This window comes from Schistocerca nitens, chromosome 9, assembly GCF_023898315.1.
Source record: "Schistocerca nitens isolate TAMUIC-IGC-003100 chromosome 9, iqSchNite1.1, whole genome shotgun sequence".
Classification (NCBI taxonomy): domain Eukaryota; kingdom Metazoa; phylum Arthropoda; class Insecta; order Orthoptera; family Acrididae; genus Schistocerca; species Schistocerca nitens.
Genome location: NC_064622.1, coordinates 175,274,289 through 175,295,197, shown reverse-complemented (window position 1 = coordinate 175,295,197; position 20,909 = coordinate 175,274,289). Strand labels below are relative to the sequence as shown.

At 38.9% G+C, this 20,909-nt stretch overlaps 1 protein-coding gene across 1 annotated transcript in view; it reads right to left on the bottom strand.

Moving 5' to 3' along the window:
* LOC126204087 (dynein light chain Tctex-type 1-like) overlaps positions 1-17,955 on the bottom strand; it is a 45,813-nt gene extending 27,858 nt beyond the window's left edge. Inside the window, exon 1 of the mRNA XM_049938506.1 lies at positions 17,932-17,955. Within this exon, the coding sequence (XP_049794463.1) occupies positions 17,932-17,955 (24 nt within the window). The remainder of the gene's footprint in view (positions 1-17,931) is intronic.
* Between the last annotated feature and the right edge of the window lie 2,954 nt (positions 17,956-20,909).

Sequence of the window (20,909 nt, the reverse complement as noted above, 5' to 3'; positions counted from 1 at the left end):
TTGCTATTTGGGGAGCAAAATAACTGATGATGGTCGAAGTAGAGAGGATATAAAATGTAGACTGGCAATGGGAAGGAAAGCGTTTCTGAAGAAGAGAAATTTGTTAACATCGAGTATAGATTTAAGTGTCAGGAAGTCGTTTCTGAAAGTATTTGTATGGAGTGTAGCCATGTATGGAAGTGAAACATGGGTGATAAATAGTTTAGACAAGAAGAGAATAGAAGATTTCGAAATGTGGTGCTACAGAAGAATGCTGAAGATTAGATGGGTAGATCACATAACTAATGAGGAGGTGTTGAATAGGATTGGGGAGAAACGAAGTTTGTGGCACAACTTGACTAGAAGAAGGGATCGGTTGGTAGGGCATGTTCTGAGGCATCAAGGGATCACCAATTTAGTATTGGAGGGCAGCGTAGAGGGTAAAAATCGTAGAGGGAGACCAAGAGATGAGTACACCAAGCAGATTCAGAAGGATGTAGGCTGCAGTAGGCACTGGAAGATGAAGAAGCTTGCACAGGATAGAGTAGCATGGAGAGCTGCATCAAACCAGTCTCAGGACTGAAGACCACAACAACAAGAAGTAGGAATAATTAATATTTGTCATATTGGAAATAATTGTGGTAGCAGGACTGAAGACCACAATAACAAGAAGTAGGAATAATTAATATTTGTCATATTGGAAATAATTGTGGTAGCAGGGAATTATTTTTTGGAGAAACTCAAGACTACTGAAGGTATGTTTGCGCAATGCTAGTTGTAAGATTATTGTAAAAAGTAAGTCCCATTTGAACGTTTGTAAAATCATTTCATTCAGAATATAATTAATTTTTGCCAGCAATATTGCATTTCTGATTATAATCCATCCCAAAAACCATCAACGTAAAACTTTGCAAAATTTTATTGTTGTCAAAAAAAATCAATAATATTAGTTCCTCTTATGATAATAGTTAGCTGATGTCTCTGTACATCCGTTTATAATCTCTTATATCATAGCTGGTCGCTGGCAGGCACACCGCTCCTCTCAACCTCTCGCTTCAGACCTGCTACCGACTCGCTTCATTTCTCGCATACTACTGACTTCCTACGAACACTAAAGTGCGGTCTCTCCTGCCAACAATGCTTTCTGGTGCAGACAATCCCTGCTAGTATTACAAAATGTATCAATGGGCGGTCTTTCCCGCTCTTTTCTTAAAATGTATCCATACGCGGTCTCTCCCGCCCCTTTTGAAATTACATCAATTTGCGGTCTCTCTTGCCAACAATACTTTGGTGCAGACATTCCCTGCTACCACAATTATTTCCAACAGGACAAATATTAATTGTTCCTACTTAATCCCAATAATAAAATATAAACATCTTTCATAAATTGTGTTTTGACAACAGACAATAGAAATATACACGTCTTACATGATAATCAGTCCAAAGGGATTAGATGTTGCTAGTTTACCGGGAAACCACCCAGCCACCCTTACACCCCACCGTCTATAGTTTGTGATGCTAGACTCTCTAGGGGTGCTGCAATGTAATGAATAAAGCGTGATTGAGGTCATACAAGTACAGGAAGCCCTTGAGGCCAGAAATATAGACGTTTGAATTTGTTAACGACTGTCTAATTTTTATTATTGATCTTAGGTGAGATCCGTGGGCGCAAGAGAAATACGAGGGCCGTTCAGAAAGTAACCTCCGGTTGATTTAAAAAAATACACCAAGTTAAATAAAAATATTTTAATATATACATCTTACAGCTACATCTTTGCACTATTTTTCTACATAGTCTCCATAGCGATTGGGGCACTTATCGTATCTCTTCACAAGCTTTGAAATTCCTTCTGCATAAAAATCACCCGCTTGTGCCTGGAGCCAGCCTATGACCGCATCTTTGAGCTCTTCGTCGTCATCAAACCGCTGTGACCCGAGCCATTTCTTCAAATGCATGAAGAGGTGATAATCACTTGGCGCCAGGTCTGGGCTGTAAGGTGGATGGTTGATAACGTCCCACTTGAAGGACTCAAGAAGGGCCGTTGTTCTGCGAGCAGAGTGAGGACGGGCGTTATCGTGCAAAAAAACGATACCGGAAGTCAGCATACCACGGCGTTTGTTCTGTATAGCCCGTCGTAACTTTTTTATTGTTTCACAGTACACGTCTTGATTAATGGTCGTACCACGTTCCATGAATTCAACCAACAACACCCCTTTGGCATCCCAAAACACCGTTGCCATCAGTTTTCTGGCAGAAAAATCTTGCGAGGCTTTTCTTGGTTTGGTAGGCGAATTTGAATGTGCCCACATCTTTGATTGTTCTTTTGTCTCAGGGTTCACGTACTTAATCCAGGTTTCGTCACTGGTCACGATTCTGTTTAACAATGGTTCTCCTTCGTCCTCATAAGTCTAATGCAGAGGCCATTCTTTGAGTTTTGTGGTGGTCGGTAAGAATTTTGGGCACCCATCGTGCACAGAACTTACGGTAACCCAATCTTGCTGTCACTATCTCGTACAAGAGAGTCTTAGAAATCTGTGGAAAACCAGTAGACAACTCCGACATTGAGAAACGTCGATTTTCACGAACTTTTGCATCAACTGTCTGAACGAGTTCGTCAGTCACCAATGATGGTCTACCACTCCTCTCTTCATCATGAACGTTTTCTCGTCCACTTTTAAATAAACGTACCCATTCACGGACAACTCCTTCACTCATAACTCTTGGTCCGTACACGGCACAAAGCTCACGATGAATAGCTGCTGCAGAATATCCTTTGGCTGTAAAACACCTTATGACAGCACGCACTTCACATTTGGCGGGGTTTTCTATTGCAGCACACATTTCAAACTGCCACAAAAACTAAACTAGCGCAGGTACGACGTTCACTCGACCACGGCTTGATGCCGACTGACCTGTTGAGTGCGTGAACGCACGGATGGCGTCGCAACTCCCTCCACAACCCGCACTGTGACCAATCGGAGGTTACTTTCTGAACCGCCCTCGTACTAAAATAGCTAGTGATGATATGTAGGTAAGTAGATATTTTTCTGTATTTTTTGTAGGTCATTAATCCATTTCGTTAAGAAATTAGCAATTTTCGCCCTTAGGACACATTTGTACCTGCGTACCTACCGTGCCGGAGCAGCCTTCAAAAAGCTTTTTTTTTTTTTTTCACAAGTTCCAAAGTTCCAATGATCCCTAAATTAACCCAGCAGCGAGGACAAGATGAGCACACGCCATGCGGGACCAAATGTAGTGAAATGCAAAAATGTGACTGCAGTTATTGCGTTCAATGCTAACACAAGAGAAAACGACATACAAAGACAATAGGAGACATAAAACTACGCGCTAAATCGCTAACTTGTGATTTTAAATAACAAGATAACGAAATTGTGTTGGGCAGGAAACCCTTTATTTTTTTAACCAATATATTTTAATTAAATAATTATGTATGTCACTAGGGGAAATGCAGATACCGTCTGTACTGCAGAGAGCGCAAATCATCTTATAACGTGACATGACAAACCACGTGGAAACGCCGACATTCGAGGGCAACCAAACTCTGATACAGCGAGCATGCCTGTGTGACCCGAGCGGCTACGGCAAGTGGAGTGAGCAGTAGCTTCGTGGACCGTATTCGTGGGAAACACCGTGAATGGGGTGTGTAACTTGGCATGGAGAGGAACTAAGGTACAAGCACATTCGAATGCCGAAAAAATACAAAAGCAATGTAGATAATGACGAGCCATTATAAAAGATATTAGCATTAACAAACATATAAGAAAAAGCAGCATGGCTAATAACAGAATAAACGCAACAAAGCCACACACACATGTCAAGGAAACATAGCATCAATAATGGCATAATGCAAACGCCGAACTACATACAACTGACAAAATCTGCACCTAATAGCAGAAAGTCCAAACATAACAAATTACGGGTTGTAAACCAGTGAAATTAAAAGCTTAATCATTTAAAACACAAAATTGCCAATATCTTCATTCGATAGCAGAAAAAAGGCAACACAACAAATGACAGGTTGTGAACCAGTGATGTTAAAAGGTAAAAGGTAAAAATTTATGCAATATTATAGAGCTGGAAGAGGACGGGAATGAAGATTTGATGCAAGATGTAATACTGCGAGAAGAATTTGATGGGGCAGTGAAAGACGTAAGTCGAAACAACGTCCCGGGAGTAGACGACTTTCCGTCTGAACTACTGATAGCCTTGGGATAGCCAGTCATGGCAAAACTCTCGAATTTGGTGTTCAGCATGTATGAGATAGGCGAAATACCCTCAGACTTCAAGAAAAGTACAACGTATAATAATTACAATTCCAAAGAAAGCAGGTGTGACAGGTGACAGGTGTTAATTTGAATTCCAGACAAATACAGAAACACTCGTGGCAATATTGACACTGCGACTTATCTTAGAAGATAGGTTAAGGAAAGGCGAACCTATATTTATAGCATTTGTAGATTTAGAGAAAGCTTTTGACAATGTTTACTGGAGAACTCTTTTTGAAATTGTGAAGGTAGTAGAAACGAAAGGCTACTTACAAAGAAGCCAGATAGCAGTTATAAGAGTCGAGGGGCATGAAAGGTGGGCAGTGGTTGAAAAGGGAGTGAGACAGGGTTGTAGGTTATCCCTGATGTTTTTCAATCTGTACATTGAGCAAGCAGTAAAGGAAACCAAAGTAAACTTTGGGGTATGAGTTAATGTTCAGGGAGAAGAAATAAAAGTTTGAGGTTTGTGGATGACATTGTAATTCTGTCAGAGACAGCAAAGGACTAGGAAGAGCAGTTGAACGGAATGGAAAGTGTCTTGAAAGGAGGATATAAAGTGATCTTCAATAAAAGCAAAACAAGGATAACTGAATGTAGTCGAATTAAATCAGGCGATGCTGAAGGAGTTGGATCAGGTAACGAAACACTTAAAGCAGTAGGTGAGTTTTGTTATTTGGCCAGCATAATAATTGTTGATGACCGAAGGAGAGAGGATATAAAATGTAGTGTTTCTGGAGGAGAGAAATTTGTTAACACCGAATATAGATTCAAGTGTTAGGAACTCTTTTCTGAAAGTATTTGTATGGAGAGTAGCCATGTATTGAAGTGAAGCATTAACAATAAACAGTTTAAACAAGATGAGAACATAAGCCTTTTAAATGTGGTGCTACAGAACAATGCTGAAGATTAGATGAATAGGTCACGTGACTAATGAGGAGGCACTAGACAGAATGGGTGAGAAAAGAAATTTGTGGCTCGACTTGACTAGAAAAAGGAATCGGTTGGTAGGACAGATTCTGAGACATAAGGGGATCACCAGTTTAGTACTGGAAGGAAGTATGGGGGAGCAAAAGTCGTTGAAGGAGACCAAGATGAATACAGAAGCAGATTCAGAAGGTTGTAGGTTACAGCAGCTGTATGGAGATAAAGAGATATCCCTAGGATGGCGTAGCATGGAGAGCTGCATCGAACCAGTCTTCGGACTGGACACCAAAACAACAACAACAACAACAACAACAATTATCTCTTATTTCCTTACAGATCACCGAAGATGCCTAATACGATTACGCGAGACACGCTTGGTAAAATAATAATAATAATAAAGTTTCAGATGGAAAATACTGATAGAGCAACTGAGGAGAACTGATACAAATATTAACAATAAGAACAAGTCAACTACGGCAAATTTGGGACTCGCCAAATTAATATGAATACAGACCTCTGTTCCAAATTTATTGTAACACAACGATGTTTTCTTTCGTTTGCGAATCATAGTATTGCTTCACAGGAAGTGCTCTAATACGATTGTACACCTGAAAATCATTGCAATATTGTGTTGATCTACTCTCGAGTCGGACTTAACAGACATTCAGCGACGGAAAATTGCCCATTTTTCCTTTGCCGGTACACTTGCGACATGAATCGCAAAATTTGGGGGTTATCTAGGGCTGCTGTTCCTGGTGTGACGATAAGATATGTAGTTCATCGGAAAACTTCGTCTCTGCTGTATGCAAGAGTGGAAGAGGAATTAAACTTCATGACTGACTTTATTAAAGGTTGAAACCGTAGCTCTAAACCTGATCAGAAATGAAAATTTATAAGCACATCACATGTTGCCAGTTTTGAACTTAGAGATTTTTGTCAAGTGATACCAGGAAGCAGTCAACACAGATGATGTATAAGGCTGATTCTTAGGTTATCAGCTGTAATGTCGAAATGAATATTAATTTTTCACAAAAGCTTACAGACTTCAGAGCAGCTGTGAAACCAAAATTAAGGAAGTTGGTTTGCAGATAGGCATTAGAGAGTACTAAAGAGAATTATTAACTATGACAAGAAGTCTGCAGTCTGTAACTTTTTCCCTTTATTGTTATTTCATTTCCCCATGAGGTGGAGGACTCCTCTTCAGCTAACAGTGTTTAGAGGTTAATTGTTCGCATACAGCATGTAAATCGAGGTGGTGTAAAAGTGTACATAGATATAAATTAAATGTTTTAAAACAAAACAAGATATGGCGAGATTCAATTAAAACTGTGTAGTCAGATGATTTTATGTGGCAGTTAAAACAAATGAAAATAACGGCGTCGAAGCTATTGTGATAACTGTGACGGCGGTAATGTATGAAAACGATTATTTTACGACAATAGTCATTATTATGAAAGAGATGAGAAGATAAGTGCGGTAATGGTACAGTGAATGCCGCAAGAAAGAAAAGTGTACATTAGGGTTCAACATATCATCTGCCAAGTGCACAAGCCTAGGTTGCATTAGATAAGAAAATGAGTCGTTGCCTTAAGCAATTCACCGATGTCCGCAAGTTATGTAAATGTTTGTTTCGTATCTTTATGTCCTAAATTAATGTGATTTAAATTTTTAATGAATGAATTAGATTGTAGTTTCTGATTTTAGTAATGCTATTATTTTGGTTTCTGATTGTAATAATGCTGTGACGGCAAATTTGGGACTCGCCAAATTAATATGAATACAGACATCTGTTCCAAATTTATTGTAACACAACGATGTTTTCTTTCGTTTGCGAATCATAGTATTGCTTCACAGGAAGTGCTCTAATACGATTGTACACCTGAAAATCATTGCAATATTGTGTTGATCTACTCTCGAGTCGGACTTAACAGACATTCAGCGACGGAAAATTGCCCATTTTTCCTTTGCCGGTACACTTGCGACATGAATCGCAAAATTTGGGGGTTATCTAGGGCTGCTGTTCCTGGTGTGACGATAAGATATGTAGTTCATCGGAAAACTTCGTCTCTGCTGTATGCAAGAGTGGAAGAGGAATTAAACTTCATGACTGACTTTATTAAAGGTTGAAACCGTAGCTCTAAACCTGATCAGAAATGAAAATTTATAAGCACATCACATGTTGCCAGTTTTGAACTTAGAGATTTTTGTCAAGTGATACCAGGAAGCAGTCAACACAGATGATGTATAAGGCTGATTCTTAGGTTATCAGCTGTAATGTCGAAATGAATATTAATTTTTCACAAAAGCTTACAGACTTCAGAGCAGCTGTGAAACCAAAATTAAGGAAGTTGGTTTGCAGATAGGCATTAGAGAGTACTAAAGAGAATTATTAACTATGACAAGAAGTCTGCAGTCTGTAACTTTTTCCCTTTATTGTTATTTCATTTCCCCATGAGGTGGAGGACTCCTCTTCAGCTAACAGTGTTTAGAGGTTAATTGTTCGCATACAGCATGTAAATCGAGGTGGTGTAAAAGTGTACATAGATATAAATTAAATGTTTTAAAACAAAACAAGATATGGCGAGATTCAATTAAAACTGTGTAGTCAGATGATTTTATGTGGCAGTTAAAACAAATGAAAATAACGGCGTCGAAGCTATTGTGATAACTGTGACGGCGGTAATGTATGAAAACGATTATTTTACGACAATAGTCATTATTATGAAAGAGATGAGAAGATAAGTGCGGTAATGGTACAGTGAATGCCGCAAGAAAGAAAAGTGTACATTAGGGTTCAACATATCATCTGCCAAGTGCACAAGCCTAGGTTGCATTAGATAAGAAAATGAGTCGTTGCCTTAAGCAATTCACCGATGTCCGCAAGTTATGTAAATGTTTGTTTCGTATCTTTATGTCCTAAATTAATGTGATTTAAATTTTTAATGAATGAATTAGATTGTAGTTTCTGATTTTAGTAATGCTATTATTTTGGTTTCTGATTGTAATAATGCTGTGACTGGTATTAAGTGCAAATTTTCACATAAGAATGCAGGGGACCCTCCGTAGAAAATTATAATATAGAGATTTGTGTGGACATAGAACGACTGGGAGTACATGAAAGGTTCACACTAAAATCCGTGTTGGAATAATTCTGCATGGGACTCGTTTTCGAGCCATATATGCCCTGTTAGCGTTACGGGGTTGTAATTATCGCTATGAAATGGGGGATAACTTATATGTCTGAAAATAAGTGTTAGAGAACCCATGTGGTGTTACTTTCCGATTTAAGTGAAGTTGAAGCATCATGAACTTTCTGCAACGGCTTGTTGTCTGCAAATCGCTCCTGCTTCGGAATCAAATCGTGTTATATTGTCTATGAACGCTTTGTTGTAACGGTTTTGTTAATACATTAAATAAATAGAATATCTATGTAACAAAAATGATAAACGTAATATTACTCTGCAATCATTTTCCGTGTTTGATTTGAGGAGCAGAAGTTCAATGGCACATTACACAGGCCAACGATGGAAAAACTTTTTTTGTTGAAAATACCTTATTCTTATGTTTTTTAGGGAGGGAAATACAAATATGAAACTTACAAAACCGTATCACCCACAATTTCTCCATATTTTACAGTTAAATTTATTAAATTAAGCGATTTTTAAAGAATTTAAGATCTTATATGTAGTTAAAATAATTTAAAAAGGAGGTGTAATGAATGTAGATAATGTTGGTAGCACTGTTGAAAAACATTTGCTGGCAAAAAAGGTCGATTCTATTTTTGGGTGAACAGATGGTGTTTTGTTTACTGTCAACCTAACCTTACTTTCCCGTTACCTGTACATGTGCTCAGTAAAATATCTAATCGTGGTTGTAAAAATTCCTGCTGATAGTTTTTGTTATATTTGTGGTGAATTTGTGATTAAAAAACTCCAAAGACACATTGCAGAATTTGTGAAAAAGGTTTATCTATCATACTTTGGATCTAAACTTGATGATCAAAATAAATCTTGGGCGCAGCATAAGGTTTGTTGAAGATCTGAGAAAATGGTCCAAAAGGGAGAAAAAAGCCTTTAAATTTTCTGTTCCTATGATATGGAGGTAGCCAGGAAATCGTTCTGATGATTGCTACTTTTGCAGTATTGATATTACTGGTCATAATAATGAGGAAAAGAATGTAATGAGCTACCCTAACCTTCCATCTGCAGACTGACCAGTAATGCAGTGGTGTAGATTTGCCAGTTTCTGAACCACCAGATGATTTAAATTCTATTCCAACAGAAGTATTTTCTGATGTACAATCTGATTTAGATGAACCAGATGATTATAAATTCCGTTGTAATACAGAAAGTCTAGAGCCCAAATTGATACTCAGACCGAACTTAACGATTTAGTTAGGGATCTAGGCTTAACAAAAGAAAAAAGCTGAATTGCTTGGCTCTAGATTAAAGGAAAAGAACTTATTGGCGTACAAACCATGCTTATGTTGTATTAAAGTATTTCATTAATTTCCCCATTTACTGTATAGCATAAGTTTTTTATACTATATAATAAAAAGCATATTGCTCGAAAACTATGGGTGATACAGAAAAACTAAGGGTAGATCTGGATTCAGCTCATAAAAATCTATAAAGATAAGCTACCAAAGTAAGAAAGCTTAAAACATTTTTTCGTTCGCCTATGTTATTTACATGAAGCGTTATGACATTTTTGTAACGTGTCTACCGTGTATTTCACTGTGGCGAAAATCTATAATGGTTCTGCTTAAAAGTTGTAAAACTGCTGGCAGAATAAAATGTGCAGTTACTGCATTGGTAATTACTTATTCTTCTCGAGTCGCTCATTTATACATAGGTAGTACGGTAGCTTTGTGAGGCACGCAACCACGCAGCTAACTGCAATAGAAACAAGTAACTGGTCAGAAGTTATCTAGGTTTTTGTTTTTAAGTATGAGTAAAAAAAGGAAAAAACACAGTACATCTTGATGAAATCGCTGATCATATTTTTCTTGATCACGTACAACACAGCAACAACCACTTTTTTAAATTTATTGCTGCAGTATTCTCCAGCCGTAATAATAATAAATTTCCTGTTTGTGTGGAAGATGCAGATAGATTTTGCTTATTCTCATCGCAGCTCCTTACGGATTAGTTGTAAAAAAGAACACCAAAATATCAGAAGTACAAATCCCATGTTGCGATGCGAAAAGAGAGACGGACAATAGCGCTCTGAGTGGCCTGGCAGAGAACTTCCACTTCGGAAGAATATGGCGCGACAATCCGTATTCTTGCATTGCGAAATACGAGTACTAAAAGGTACGTTTCATTTACACTTTATGGTAAGTCTGGTAGCGTGGTGGTAAAGTGCAGTTATTTGTAAAACCCAATATTGCAATTTCTACTGTGTGGCTATTATAAAGCGGAAATTGTGTTCCTGATAACGAACTGCTTCCGTGTATTGTACTCTTTGAATTGCACTATAAACATGTTGCTTTCATTCTGCCTAATTTTGCTCTCGTCCATAATGTTGGGTGGGGTAAATGATTCCATATTCGTTTTTGTTTCATATGAAACAGAAGCAAGTTTCGTTACATGATATTCTGTGGACCCATGACTGTTTGTTACTGCTTACGAATTCGTGTGTGAACTGCTCGATTTAAATGCACTGTAAGTATTTCACGCATATTATGCGTTGTTTTTTCGCTTTTAATGGAGGCCGCCGAAATTTTCATTGACTTATGTTGAAATGTACTGTTTCTAGTGCCTGTTAAAATCGCCTGAAAATATTTGTGTGTTTACTACCGCCTTTTTAGCATTTGCAAGGAAGGCTGCTCTAGTCACCAAGACTACAAAGCACACTCATCTACAGTTACATACATATTCTGCAAGCCACTGGGAAATGCATATCACTCAATGGCAAGAAGCAACACCAATCAAAGCAGAATTACACACTCATTCCGTGGTAAGATGTTGCCAATTGAACAAAAATACTGTTAAAACCTGATATCATAGAGTTCTCTATTAAATGTGAGGAAGTACAGAAAAAAATGCAAACAAAAATAAAGTCGAATAAAAGCAATACACGTACAATGCATTTAAATCGCGCAGTTCACATAGAAATTCGTAATCAGTAACAAATACATAACAGTCCACAGAATACCATGTGACGAAACCAGCTTCAGTTGTATATGAAAAAAAAGGCAAATATGAAATAATTTATCCCACCCAGTATTAGGGATGGGAGCAGAAGTCAAGTAGAATATGAGCAGCATACTTTACTTACAATGCAATTCAAAGCATGCAATACAGACGAGAAGTCGTAATCAGAAACACTATGTGGTGAAACCAGCTTCTGCTAACTGGGAAACGAAAACAAACATGGAAGACTAAAAAATCAGCTAACAAGAAAGCGAGATGATGAACTGCTAAACTTGCAGCGCTCCAAGTGGCCTGGCAGCGAACCAAGGTTGTGTTACCAGAAGTCTCTATATGAGAAGGTCAGTTCCAAAAAGTACCAAATCCAAAAAATTGAAAAATGAGATAACGGGTGGCAGCACTACTGAGAACCATTATATATACAATAAGAACTTTTATATATGCCGTACTGTATCCATTGTATATTTTCCCTGAAGTATTGTGGTTCATGACGAAGAATACCAAATTCATTCTTATTTCGTTTCCAAAAAGTATGAAATCCCGGCAGCCATTCATTGGTCCTCATGGTAGTGACATCACACAAAACATGGCCGACATTTGTTTACATGACATAGTATGTTGTAAAGATATCTCTGGCGTTTCTTTTTGGTTTGTTGAGAGTTGTTAATTAAATTATGGAGTCTGACATATCAGATGAACATCATGACTCATCAACAGAAACTGAAAATTCAGGTAAAAGGGAATGCAGATCGGAAAAGTGGAAGAAAAATGTCGCAAAACAAAATAAGCATGCAAAAAATGCTAGTGCTACACCTCAAATTAGATGTGATCGTGAAAGTGCCTACTGTGTACTGCACGTTAATTACCAACTAAAATTCAAGAGTTTCATCTCAGATTCCATCAGAATAAAGATTCTGTTTCACAAAAGAAGTTCATTTCAGCATATATTGATGTAATTTCACTAGAGAGGTCGCATTCAATCTCTAACTAGGGATATAAACGTACGTCGAGATACATTTCTAAGTGTATTGAACATTGGTGACGTTATCAGTCCAGAGAAGAGAGGTGGGCCTACATTAACAGTTGATATGATTAGACTTTAAGGTCAGATTTTTTTCCCAAATTCAATCATTCAAATGCAGAGAAAGGCATTATGGCCGAGGTGGAGGACCAAGGAGAAAATATCTTCTTGTAGACATGAATATTTCAAATATGTGGATGTTATTTTGTGGATAAGATGAAACTTCTGTGTTATCTCCTTGCTGCATCTACACTTTAAATTAAAGGGTAATTTGCTGTATTCTGTCATTTAATATCCATTATACTCTATCACACTGTAAATTTAAAGTTTAGGAAAACACAAAATCATTTTGGTTATGGTTCATATAAAATATTTTGGCTGAAAGCTAAAAAACAATTTTTAATGGATTTTGCATGAATGCATATTCTTATATTCATTAGCATACTCATATTTTTCTGTACTAGGAGTTCCTATGATTGATTCCAATTTTAAATAATTTACTTCAATCGCTACAACAGATTATTTTGTACTGATATTTGTTACCAAACTCAACCTACGACTAGAAGCATGAAACAGGACACTTGCAGCGAATGTCTGAACAATAGTATACAATTTAAATCAGCTGCATCTCTGCATCAGCGAAAGAGAAGATGGAGATAGTTATTCAACGCATGGTTTGTAAAGGCAGGGCAAGGCAGTTTTCCAGAACCTCAACCAGTAACCTGAAAATTCACTGACTGTAAGGCTTGATTTGAATCAAAATAAGTCTCTACCGAAGGCTACCATTGGACAGCTCTATTACTCAGGGCAACTGTATTATTATAGTCTCGCAGCTTTACTGTATGTTTAAATGATGATGGCATCCTCTTGGGTAAAATATTCCAGAGGTAAAATAGTCCCCCATTCGGATTAAATTGTAAGACATTTCCAAGGGTAGCTGTGGACTCTGACCACAATCTATTGGTTATGAACTGTAGATTAAAACTGAAGAAACTGCAAAAAGGTCGGAATTTAAGGAGATGGGACCTGGATAAACTGACTAAACCAGAGGTTGTACAGAGTTTCAAGGAGAGCGTAAGGGAACAATTGACAGGAATGAGGGAAAGAAATACAGTAGAAGAAGAATAGGTAGCTCTGAGGGATGAAGTGCTGAAGGCAGCATTGGATCAAGTAGGTAAAAAGTCTAGGGCTAGTAGAAATCCTTGGGTAACAGAAGAAATATTGAATTTAATTGATGAAAGGAGAAAATATAAAAATGCAGTAAATGAAGCAGGCAAAAAGGAATACAAACGTCTCAAAAATGAGATCGACAGGAAGTGCAAAACGGCTAAGCGGGGATGGCTGGAGGACAAATGTAAGGATGTAGAGGCATGTATCACTAGAGGTAAGATAGATACAGCCTACAGGAAAATTAAGGAGACCTTTGGAGAAAAGAGAACCCCTTGTATGAATATAAAGAGTTCAGATGGAAACCCAGTTCTAAGCAAAGAAGGGAAAGCACAAAGGTGGAAGGAGTATATAGAGGGTCTATACAAGGGCGATGTACTTGAGGACAATATTATGGAAATGGAAGAGAATTTAGATGAAGATGAAATGGGAGATACGATACTGCGTGAAGAGTTTGACAGAGCACTGAAAGACCTAAGCCGAAAAAGGTCCCGGGAGTAGACAACATTCCATTAGAACTACTGACGGTCTAGGGAGAGCCAGTCCTGACAAAACTCTACCATCTGGTGAGTAAGACGTATGAGACAGGCGACATACCGTAAGACTTCAAGAAGAATATAATAATTCCAATCCCAAAGAAAGCAGGTATTGACAAATGTGAAAATTACCGAACTATCAGTTTAATAAGTCACAGCTGCAAAATACTAACGCGAATTCTTTACAGACGAATGGAAAAACTAGTAGAAGCCGACTGCGGGGAAGATCAGTTTGGATTCCGTAGAAATATTGGAACACGTGAGTCAATATTGACCTTAGGACTTATCTTAGAAGAAAGATTAAGTAAAGGCAATCCTACGTTTCTAGCATTTGTAGACTTAGAGAAAGCTTTTGACAATGTTGACTAGAATACCCTCTTTCAAATTCTAAAGGTGGCAGGGGTAAAATACAGGGAGAGAAAGGCTATTTACAATTTGTACTGAAACCAGATGGCAGTTATAAGAGGCGAGGGGCATGAAAGGGAAGCAGTGGTTGGGAAGGGAGCGAGACAGGGTTGTAGCCTCTCCCCGATGTTATTCAATCTGTATATTGAGCAAGCAGCAAAGGAAACAAAAGAAAAATTCGGAGTAGGCATTAAAATCCATGGAGAAGAAATAAAAACTTTGAGGTTCGCCGATGACATTGTAATTCTGTCAGAGACAGCAAAGGACTTGGTTCAAAATGGTTCAAATGGCTCTGAGCACTATGGGACTCAACTGCTGTGGTCATAAGTCCCCTAGAACTTAGAACTACTTAAACCTAACTAACCTAAGGACATCACACACATCCATGCCCGAGGCAGGATTCGAACCTGCGACCATAGCAGTCGCACGGTTCCGGACTGCGTGCCTAGAACCGCGAGACCACCGCGGCCGGCAAAGTACTTGGAAGAGCAGTTGAACGGAATGGACAGTGTCTTCAAAGGAGGATATAAGATGAACATCAACAAAAGCAAAACGAGGATAATGGAATGCAGTCGAATTAAGTCGGGTGATGCTGAGGGAATTAGATTAGGAAATGAGATGCTTAAAGTAGTAAAGGAGTTTTGCTATTTGGGGAAGCAAAATAACTGATGATGGTCGAAGTAGGGAGGATATAAAATGTAGACTGGCAATGGAAAGGAAATCGTTTCTGAAGAAGAGAAATTTGTTAACATCGAGTATAGATTTAAGTGTCAGGAAGTCGTTTCTGAAAGTATTTGTATGGAGTGTAGTCATATGTGGAAGTGAAACAGGGACGATAAATAGTTTGAACAAGAAAAGAATAGAAGATTTCGAAATGTGGTGCTACAGAAGAATGCTGAAGATTAGATGGGTAGGTCACATAACTAATGAGGCGAATTTGAATAGAATTGGGGAGGAGTTTGTGGCACAATTTGTCAAGAAGAAGGGACCGGTTGGTAGGATATGTTCTGAGGCATTAAGGGATCACAAATTTAGCATTGGAGGGCAGCGTGGAGGGTAAAAATCGTAGATGGAGACCAAGACATGAATACACTAAGCAGATTCAGAGGGATGTAGGTTGCAGTAAGCACTGGGAGATGAAGAAGCTTGCATAGCATAGAGTAGCATGGAGAGCTGCAGCAAACCAGTATCAGGACTGAAGACCATAACAACAACAACATCGTATTGTGATTGTGGAAAAAGATAAAACTATAAATGAGAATACAACAGACTTCTATAAACAGCTAGGACTGGATTGCATTGGATTGTTAGGGGAAAGAGACCAAACAGCGAGGGTATCGGTCTCATCGGATTAGGGAAGGACGGGGAAGGAAGTCGGCCGTGCCCTTTCAAAGGAACCATCCCGGCATTTGCCAGGAGCGATTTAGGGAAATCACGGAAAACCTAAATCAGGATGGCCGGACGCGGGATTGAATCGTCGTCCTCCCGAATGCGAGTCCAGTGTGCTAACCACTGCGTCACCTCGCTTGGCCTATAAAAACAGCTAGAAAATGGGATGTGTCGAGGACCGAATGAAATAAGTTCTTATTTGTGGAACTTTTTCTTGAAAATACTCTTCCCTTATTTTGCAAGGAGTAGCACATAGAGGCAGTAAGAGTGTTTTGTGAGTGTTGTACATCACAGGAAATAACTGTTGTAACATTTTGATGTTGTCAGTACTTGTATATCAATTCAATTTGCAAGTAGTGTGGTTCTTGCCCATTAGAGGTCATTCCTTCATGCATGCAGATAGGGCTTTTGAGCTGGTCGAAAAAAAGATAAGACAAAACATGGTATCCTTTTGCCACGACAGTAGCTATCTTTTTAAAGATACTGGGAAATTGCATGTGCTAGGTGTCGATTTTAATTGTGTCAACTGGAAAGATCAATTCGAAGTCCGTATGCTATCTTCAACAGGCATAAAGATAAATGAAGCGAAGAGGATTACTTTGCAGGCACAGACAGGTCTGGTTGGTGTACACATCTAATTGTGAAAACAAAATTCTAAAGAAAATCAGCAAAATATGAGCACATTATAGCAACGTTTAGGAAACTTAATGCTAAAAGCCAAGCGCAACCTGAAAAAAGTGATTTAATTGAACGCCATTGGGACATGGGATCATGTACTAGAACACTGAAAAACGATAACAGTACAGAATCTTGCTATGATGTTAGTAATAATGAAGTGATTAATGAAGACAACGGGTAGCAAATTAATGCTGTTCTTTGTTTTGAAGCTTTCTTATTTTTATGTTCATAATACCAATATTCTTTTTAAATTTACATAGTAACGAACATAATGGAAAAGGATGTTCTGACGTCAGTCTCCTTATGGATGTAGATGTTCGTGGATTACCTCCTTGTCACCTGTAGACTCTGTTGTAGTGTAAGTGTCTAATATTGTTCTGCATGGTGATGAAAGTCCTGCAGGGAGTGACAGTGAATGCCATTTAGTTCATTGTTCAGGTTGCGTGAAAGCGAAAATTACGAGTAAAATATTCTGCGAAATAAAAATAATAATATGCTCACTAATTTTCTTTGCAATATTTCTAAACCGTTAAGTTAGTAACAGTTCTAAATAACCAATAAAGAGAATAAATTGCAGTACGAAACACTGCAAATGAAACAGTCAACTGCTTGTAGTAATATAATGTAACACCAGAACAACAGTATCCGGTCTTAACACAGTTTCCTGCCAAAAGGTACCAAATTCATTTTTACTGATGCAATAACAATTAAACAAATAAACATTTAACCGAGATACTTGGCGTAACGTGCTTCAACATGTGCCTGCATATAACAATAAAGCTACAAATCATATTCTGATGTCACTGTGGTTGTAAAACTTTTTTGTCTCTCCTGTTCAGTTACATTTTGTAGATATAATACCGTTCGGAAATGACCTTCTCAAATGAGTTTCGCCCATGTGGATTGTATAGGAAGAAAATAAAATAAAAAAATCTTACAATAAGCGGGCCTGCCAACTGATTGCGAACGCAACTTAAAAAAAGAAATAATGTAAGTTGTAAGCTTTCTATACTGGCATAATTAACTGATATGAAGTAACGCTGTAGGTAATGTAATACATTGCCGTTATATGTTTATTTCTTCCTGTTAGTGATAAACGACTTCACTTTCACAGACAATAGAGTTGGTAGAGTTGGTAGTATGGGTTCACGTATGACTGTTATCTCATTCTCGACTTAATAATGCTGTTGAGGAAATGGCTGTTGATCTGTGTTAACTACTGTGTCAGCGACAGTAAATATGGAAAGACCAGCGCGCAGAACATCGTAATTATCTAAATACAAGTAGCAGAGGTGGTAAAAGTCAAGAGCCAAGAACTGAATGCGACGGAAAATTCTTACATGCACTATCGACGGATTTCCTTTGGCTGATGTGGTACTCTTTGACTTACCTCTTCCTCTGCAAAATCGTCCATTACTTTTGTTCTGTCAAAGGAGAATCTCAGGCGTGCGCACCAGCCGATTCCGCAATCAAAGAACCTGCACAATAGCTACTACAAAACGCTCGTGTTTAGCACGGGCGTCATGACAACGACAGTTTATTTTATCAATAAATAAAAGGAAATAGTTTCAGAACCATGTTAGGAACGTCCAAGCTAAGCGTGCGTTATCATTTTCGTCAGATCGTGTTTTATGAAGGAAAGGTGCAGGCGTATAGAGCTATTTCTACGTTTCTTCGTGGTGTAGCATTCCTGTTAAAAGCAACCTACCGTCAGAGGTTGTATGCTACTTTAACTTTTTTTAATTTTTTATTGGCATTTGAGAAGGTCTAGTTCAGTCAGCGTTATTACAGCGTACGAGGCAGCTAAGACAGGACAAAAAAACAGTATCTCCAGATCGAGTACATACTAGGGGCGTCTCAAAAGTCTGTTCCAAATTAAAAACTACTTACGTGTTTGGGGTCAACCTTTTTTATTTTTCGACATAGTCTCCTTTTATACACTTCGTCCAACGCTGTTCTGATTTGTTGATCCCTTCCGAATAATAGGAATTGTCCATGTCGGCAGAATAGCTATTAACTGCTGTAATCACCTCATCATTTGAATAAAATCTTGGTCTCGCCAGGTATTTCTTCAAATTGGGGAACAAATAGTTATCCGAGGAGCCAAGTCTGGAGGATAGGGGGGGGGGGGGGATGTGAAACGAGTTGGAATCGTATTTCCATTAATTTTGCGACCACAACTGCTGAGGTGTGTGCTGGAGCAGTGTCTTGATGGAAAAGGCCTTTTTTGCGGTTTTCATGCAGCTAGGTTTTCAAACGGTCCAATAACGATGAATAATATGCACCTGTAATAGTTTTACCCTTTTTCAGAAAGTCGATGAGGACTATCCCTTGCGAATCCCAAAAGATAGTCGCAATAACCTTTCCGGCCGAAGGAATGGTTTTCGCCTTTTTTGGTAACCCATTATTTAGATTGTTGTTTTGTCTCAGGAGTATAGTAATGTATCCATGTTCCATCCACAGTGACGAAACGACGCTTAAAGTCCTGTGAAATCTTCCTGAACAGCTGCAAACCATCCTTGCAACACTTCCCACGATTTCGTTTTTGGTTAAGCGTGAGCAATCGCGGAACCCATCTTGCGGATAGCTTTCTTATGTCCAAAGGTTTATGCAAAATATATTGTACCCGATCATTCGAGATGCCCACAGCACTAGCAATCTCACGCACCTTAACTCTTCTGTCATCCATCACCATATCATGAATTTTATCAATAATTTCTGGAGTCGTAACCTCCACAGGGCGTCCAGGACGTTCAGCATCACTTGTGCCCACATGGTCACTCCGAAAATTTTGAAACTACTTATAAACTGTTCTAATCGAAGGTGCAGAGTCACAGTAATGTTTATAAAGCTTCTCTTTAGTCTCCTGACGCGTTTTGCCTTTCATAACGTAATGTTTAATCACCACACGAAAGTCTTTTTAGTCCATTTTTTGACATTCACTTGACTTACTTGATTCACACGCATGCCAAACACAAAGAAATAGACCAATGTGGCTGAAACTTGGTGTGAGTTCTTTCCAAAGATGCTACTAACTACGTATGACCTCGATACGCGCCGGTGGTGTCATCTCTCGGACATTTCAAACGCCCCTCGTATATCGATGTTGGGTTTTCGCTGAGTTATAGCGGACGATTAGGCAAATTTTCTGGCGTATGGAAGTAACTGTTAACATATATAGCTGCCAAATGAAGACACCTACATAGTCCTTTTCCAAATGGAACTACACTGGTGTGCGAAACTTAAGGACGGAAGTAACTTTCGTGTGATGTGCCTCTGCCAAGTAACATAGCTCAATGAAACTGTGACCACACATATAGAAAGAACTGCTAAGTATAGTAAAGAAATTAAACGAAAGAAAGACCCAGTGAGACGAACAGAATAGCATCTGCATTCGAAGCTGATAATTACACTAACGTCTCCGCGTTTCATGTAGGTCTCCTGCCGGCTTCTGTGGCCGAGCGGTTCTAGGCGCTTCAGTCCGGAACCGCGCTGCTGCTACGGCCGCAGGTTCGAATCCTGTCTCGGGCATGGCTGTGTGTGATGTCCTTAGGTTAGTTAGGTTTAAGTGGTTCTAAGTCTAGGGGACTGATGACTTCAGATGTTAAGTCCCATAGTGCTTAGAGCCATTTGAACCATTTTGAAGGTCTTCTGGACATTACAAAATGCGAGACACGGTTCTTAATAGGGTGTGTGATCACAGCGGACGACAGTGCGAGGTATGCAACGTACTGCCATGCTTATCACATGGTTGGGATAGAGTTCTTGTGGCAGTGCCTTCCATCCTCCACCTGCACTGTCGACAACGACTGCATCGTCGTTTGTGCATGTGGGCGTGCCGCAGTACGTCTCCCAAATGCATTCCATAAGTGCTCGGTGGGATGTAAGTCGAATACCTTGTTCTCCACCTGCACAGTTCGATGCGGTCGCGCTTTACATCCATAAACACGAAGTCATGGCCGACTGTACACCTGAAAAGACGCACATGGGGGAAGGAATATACCGTGTTCAAAGATTTGGACGTCAGTACGCCCTCGCAACATTATGCCTCCCCACTCCTTGACCACGAAACGACGATGTTCGATAATTTTCCTGGATGCATTTTGCGTTCCAGTATGAGGGGACGCTCGGCATTGTAATGTCCAAGGGAGGATCATGAATCGTGGTGACTGCAGTCTAATTATTGTCTTTGAATAAAAGTGTCATTACTGTTCGTCTCATTGCGTACTTCTTCAGTTCCTTCTGTACTATAGTGAAGCAGTTCTTTCTATGTGTTGCCTAACTTTCATCTAGCTATGTTACTTGGCAGTGAGACATCATGCGAAAGCCACTTTCATTCTTAAGTTCCTCACATCATTAATTTTTAAC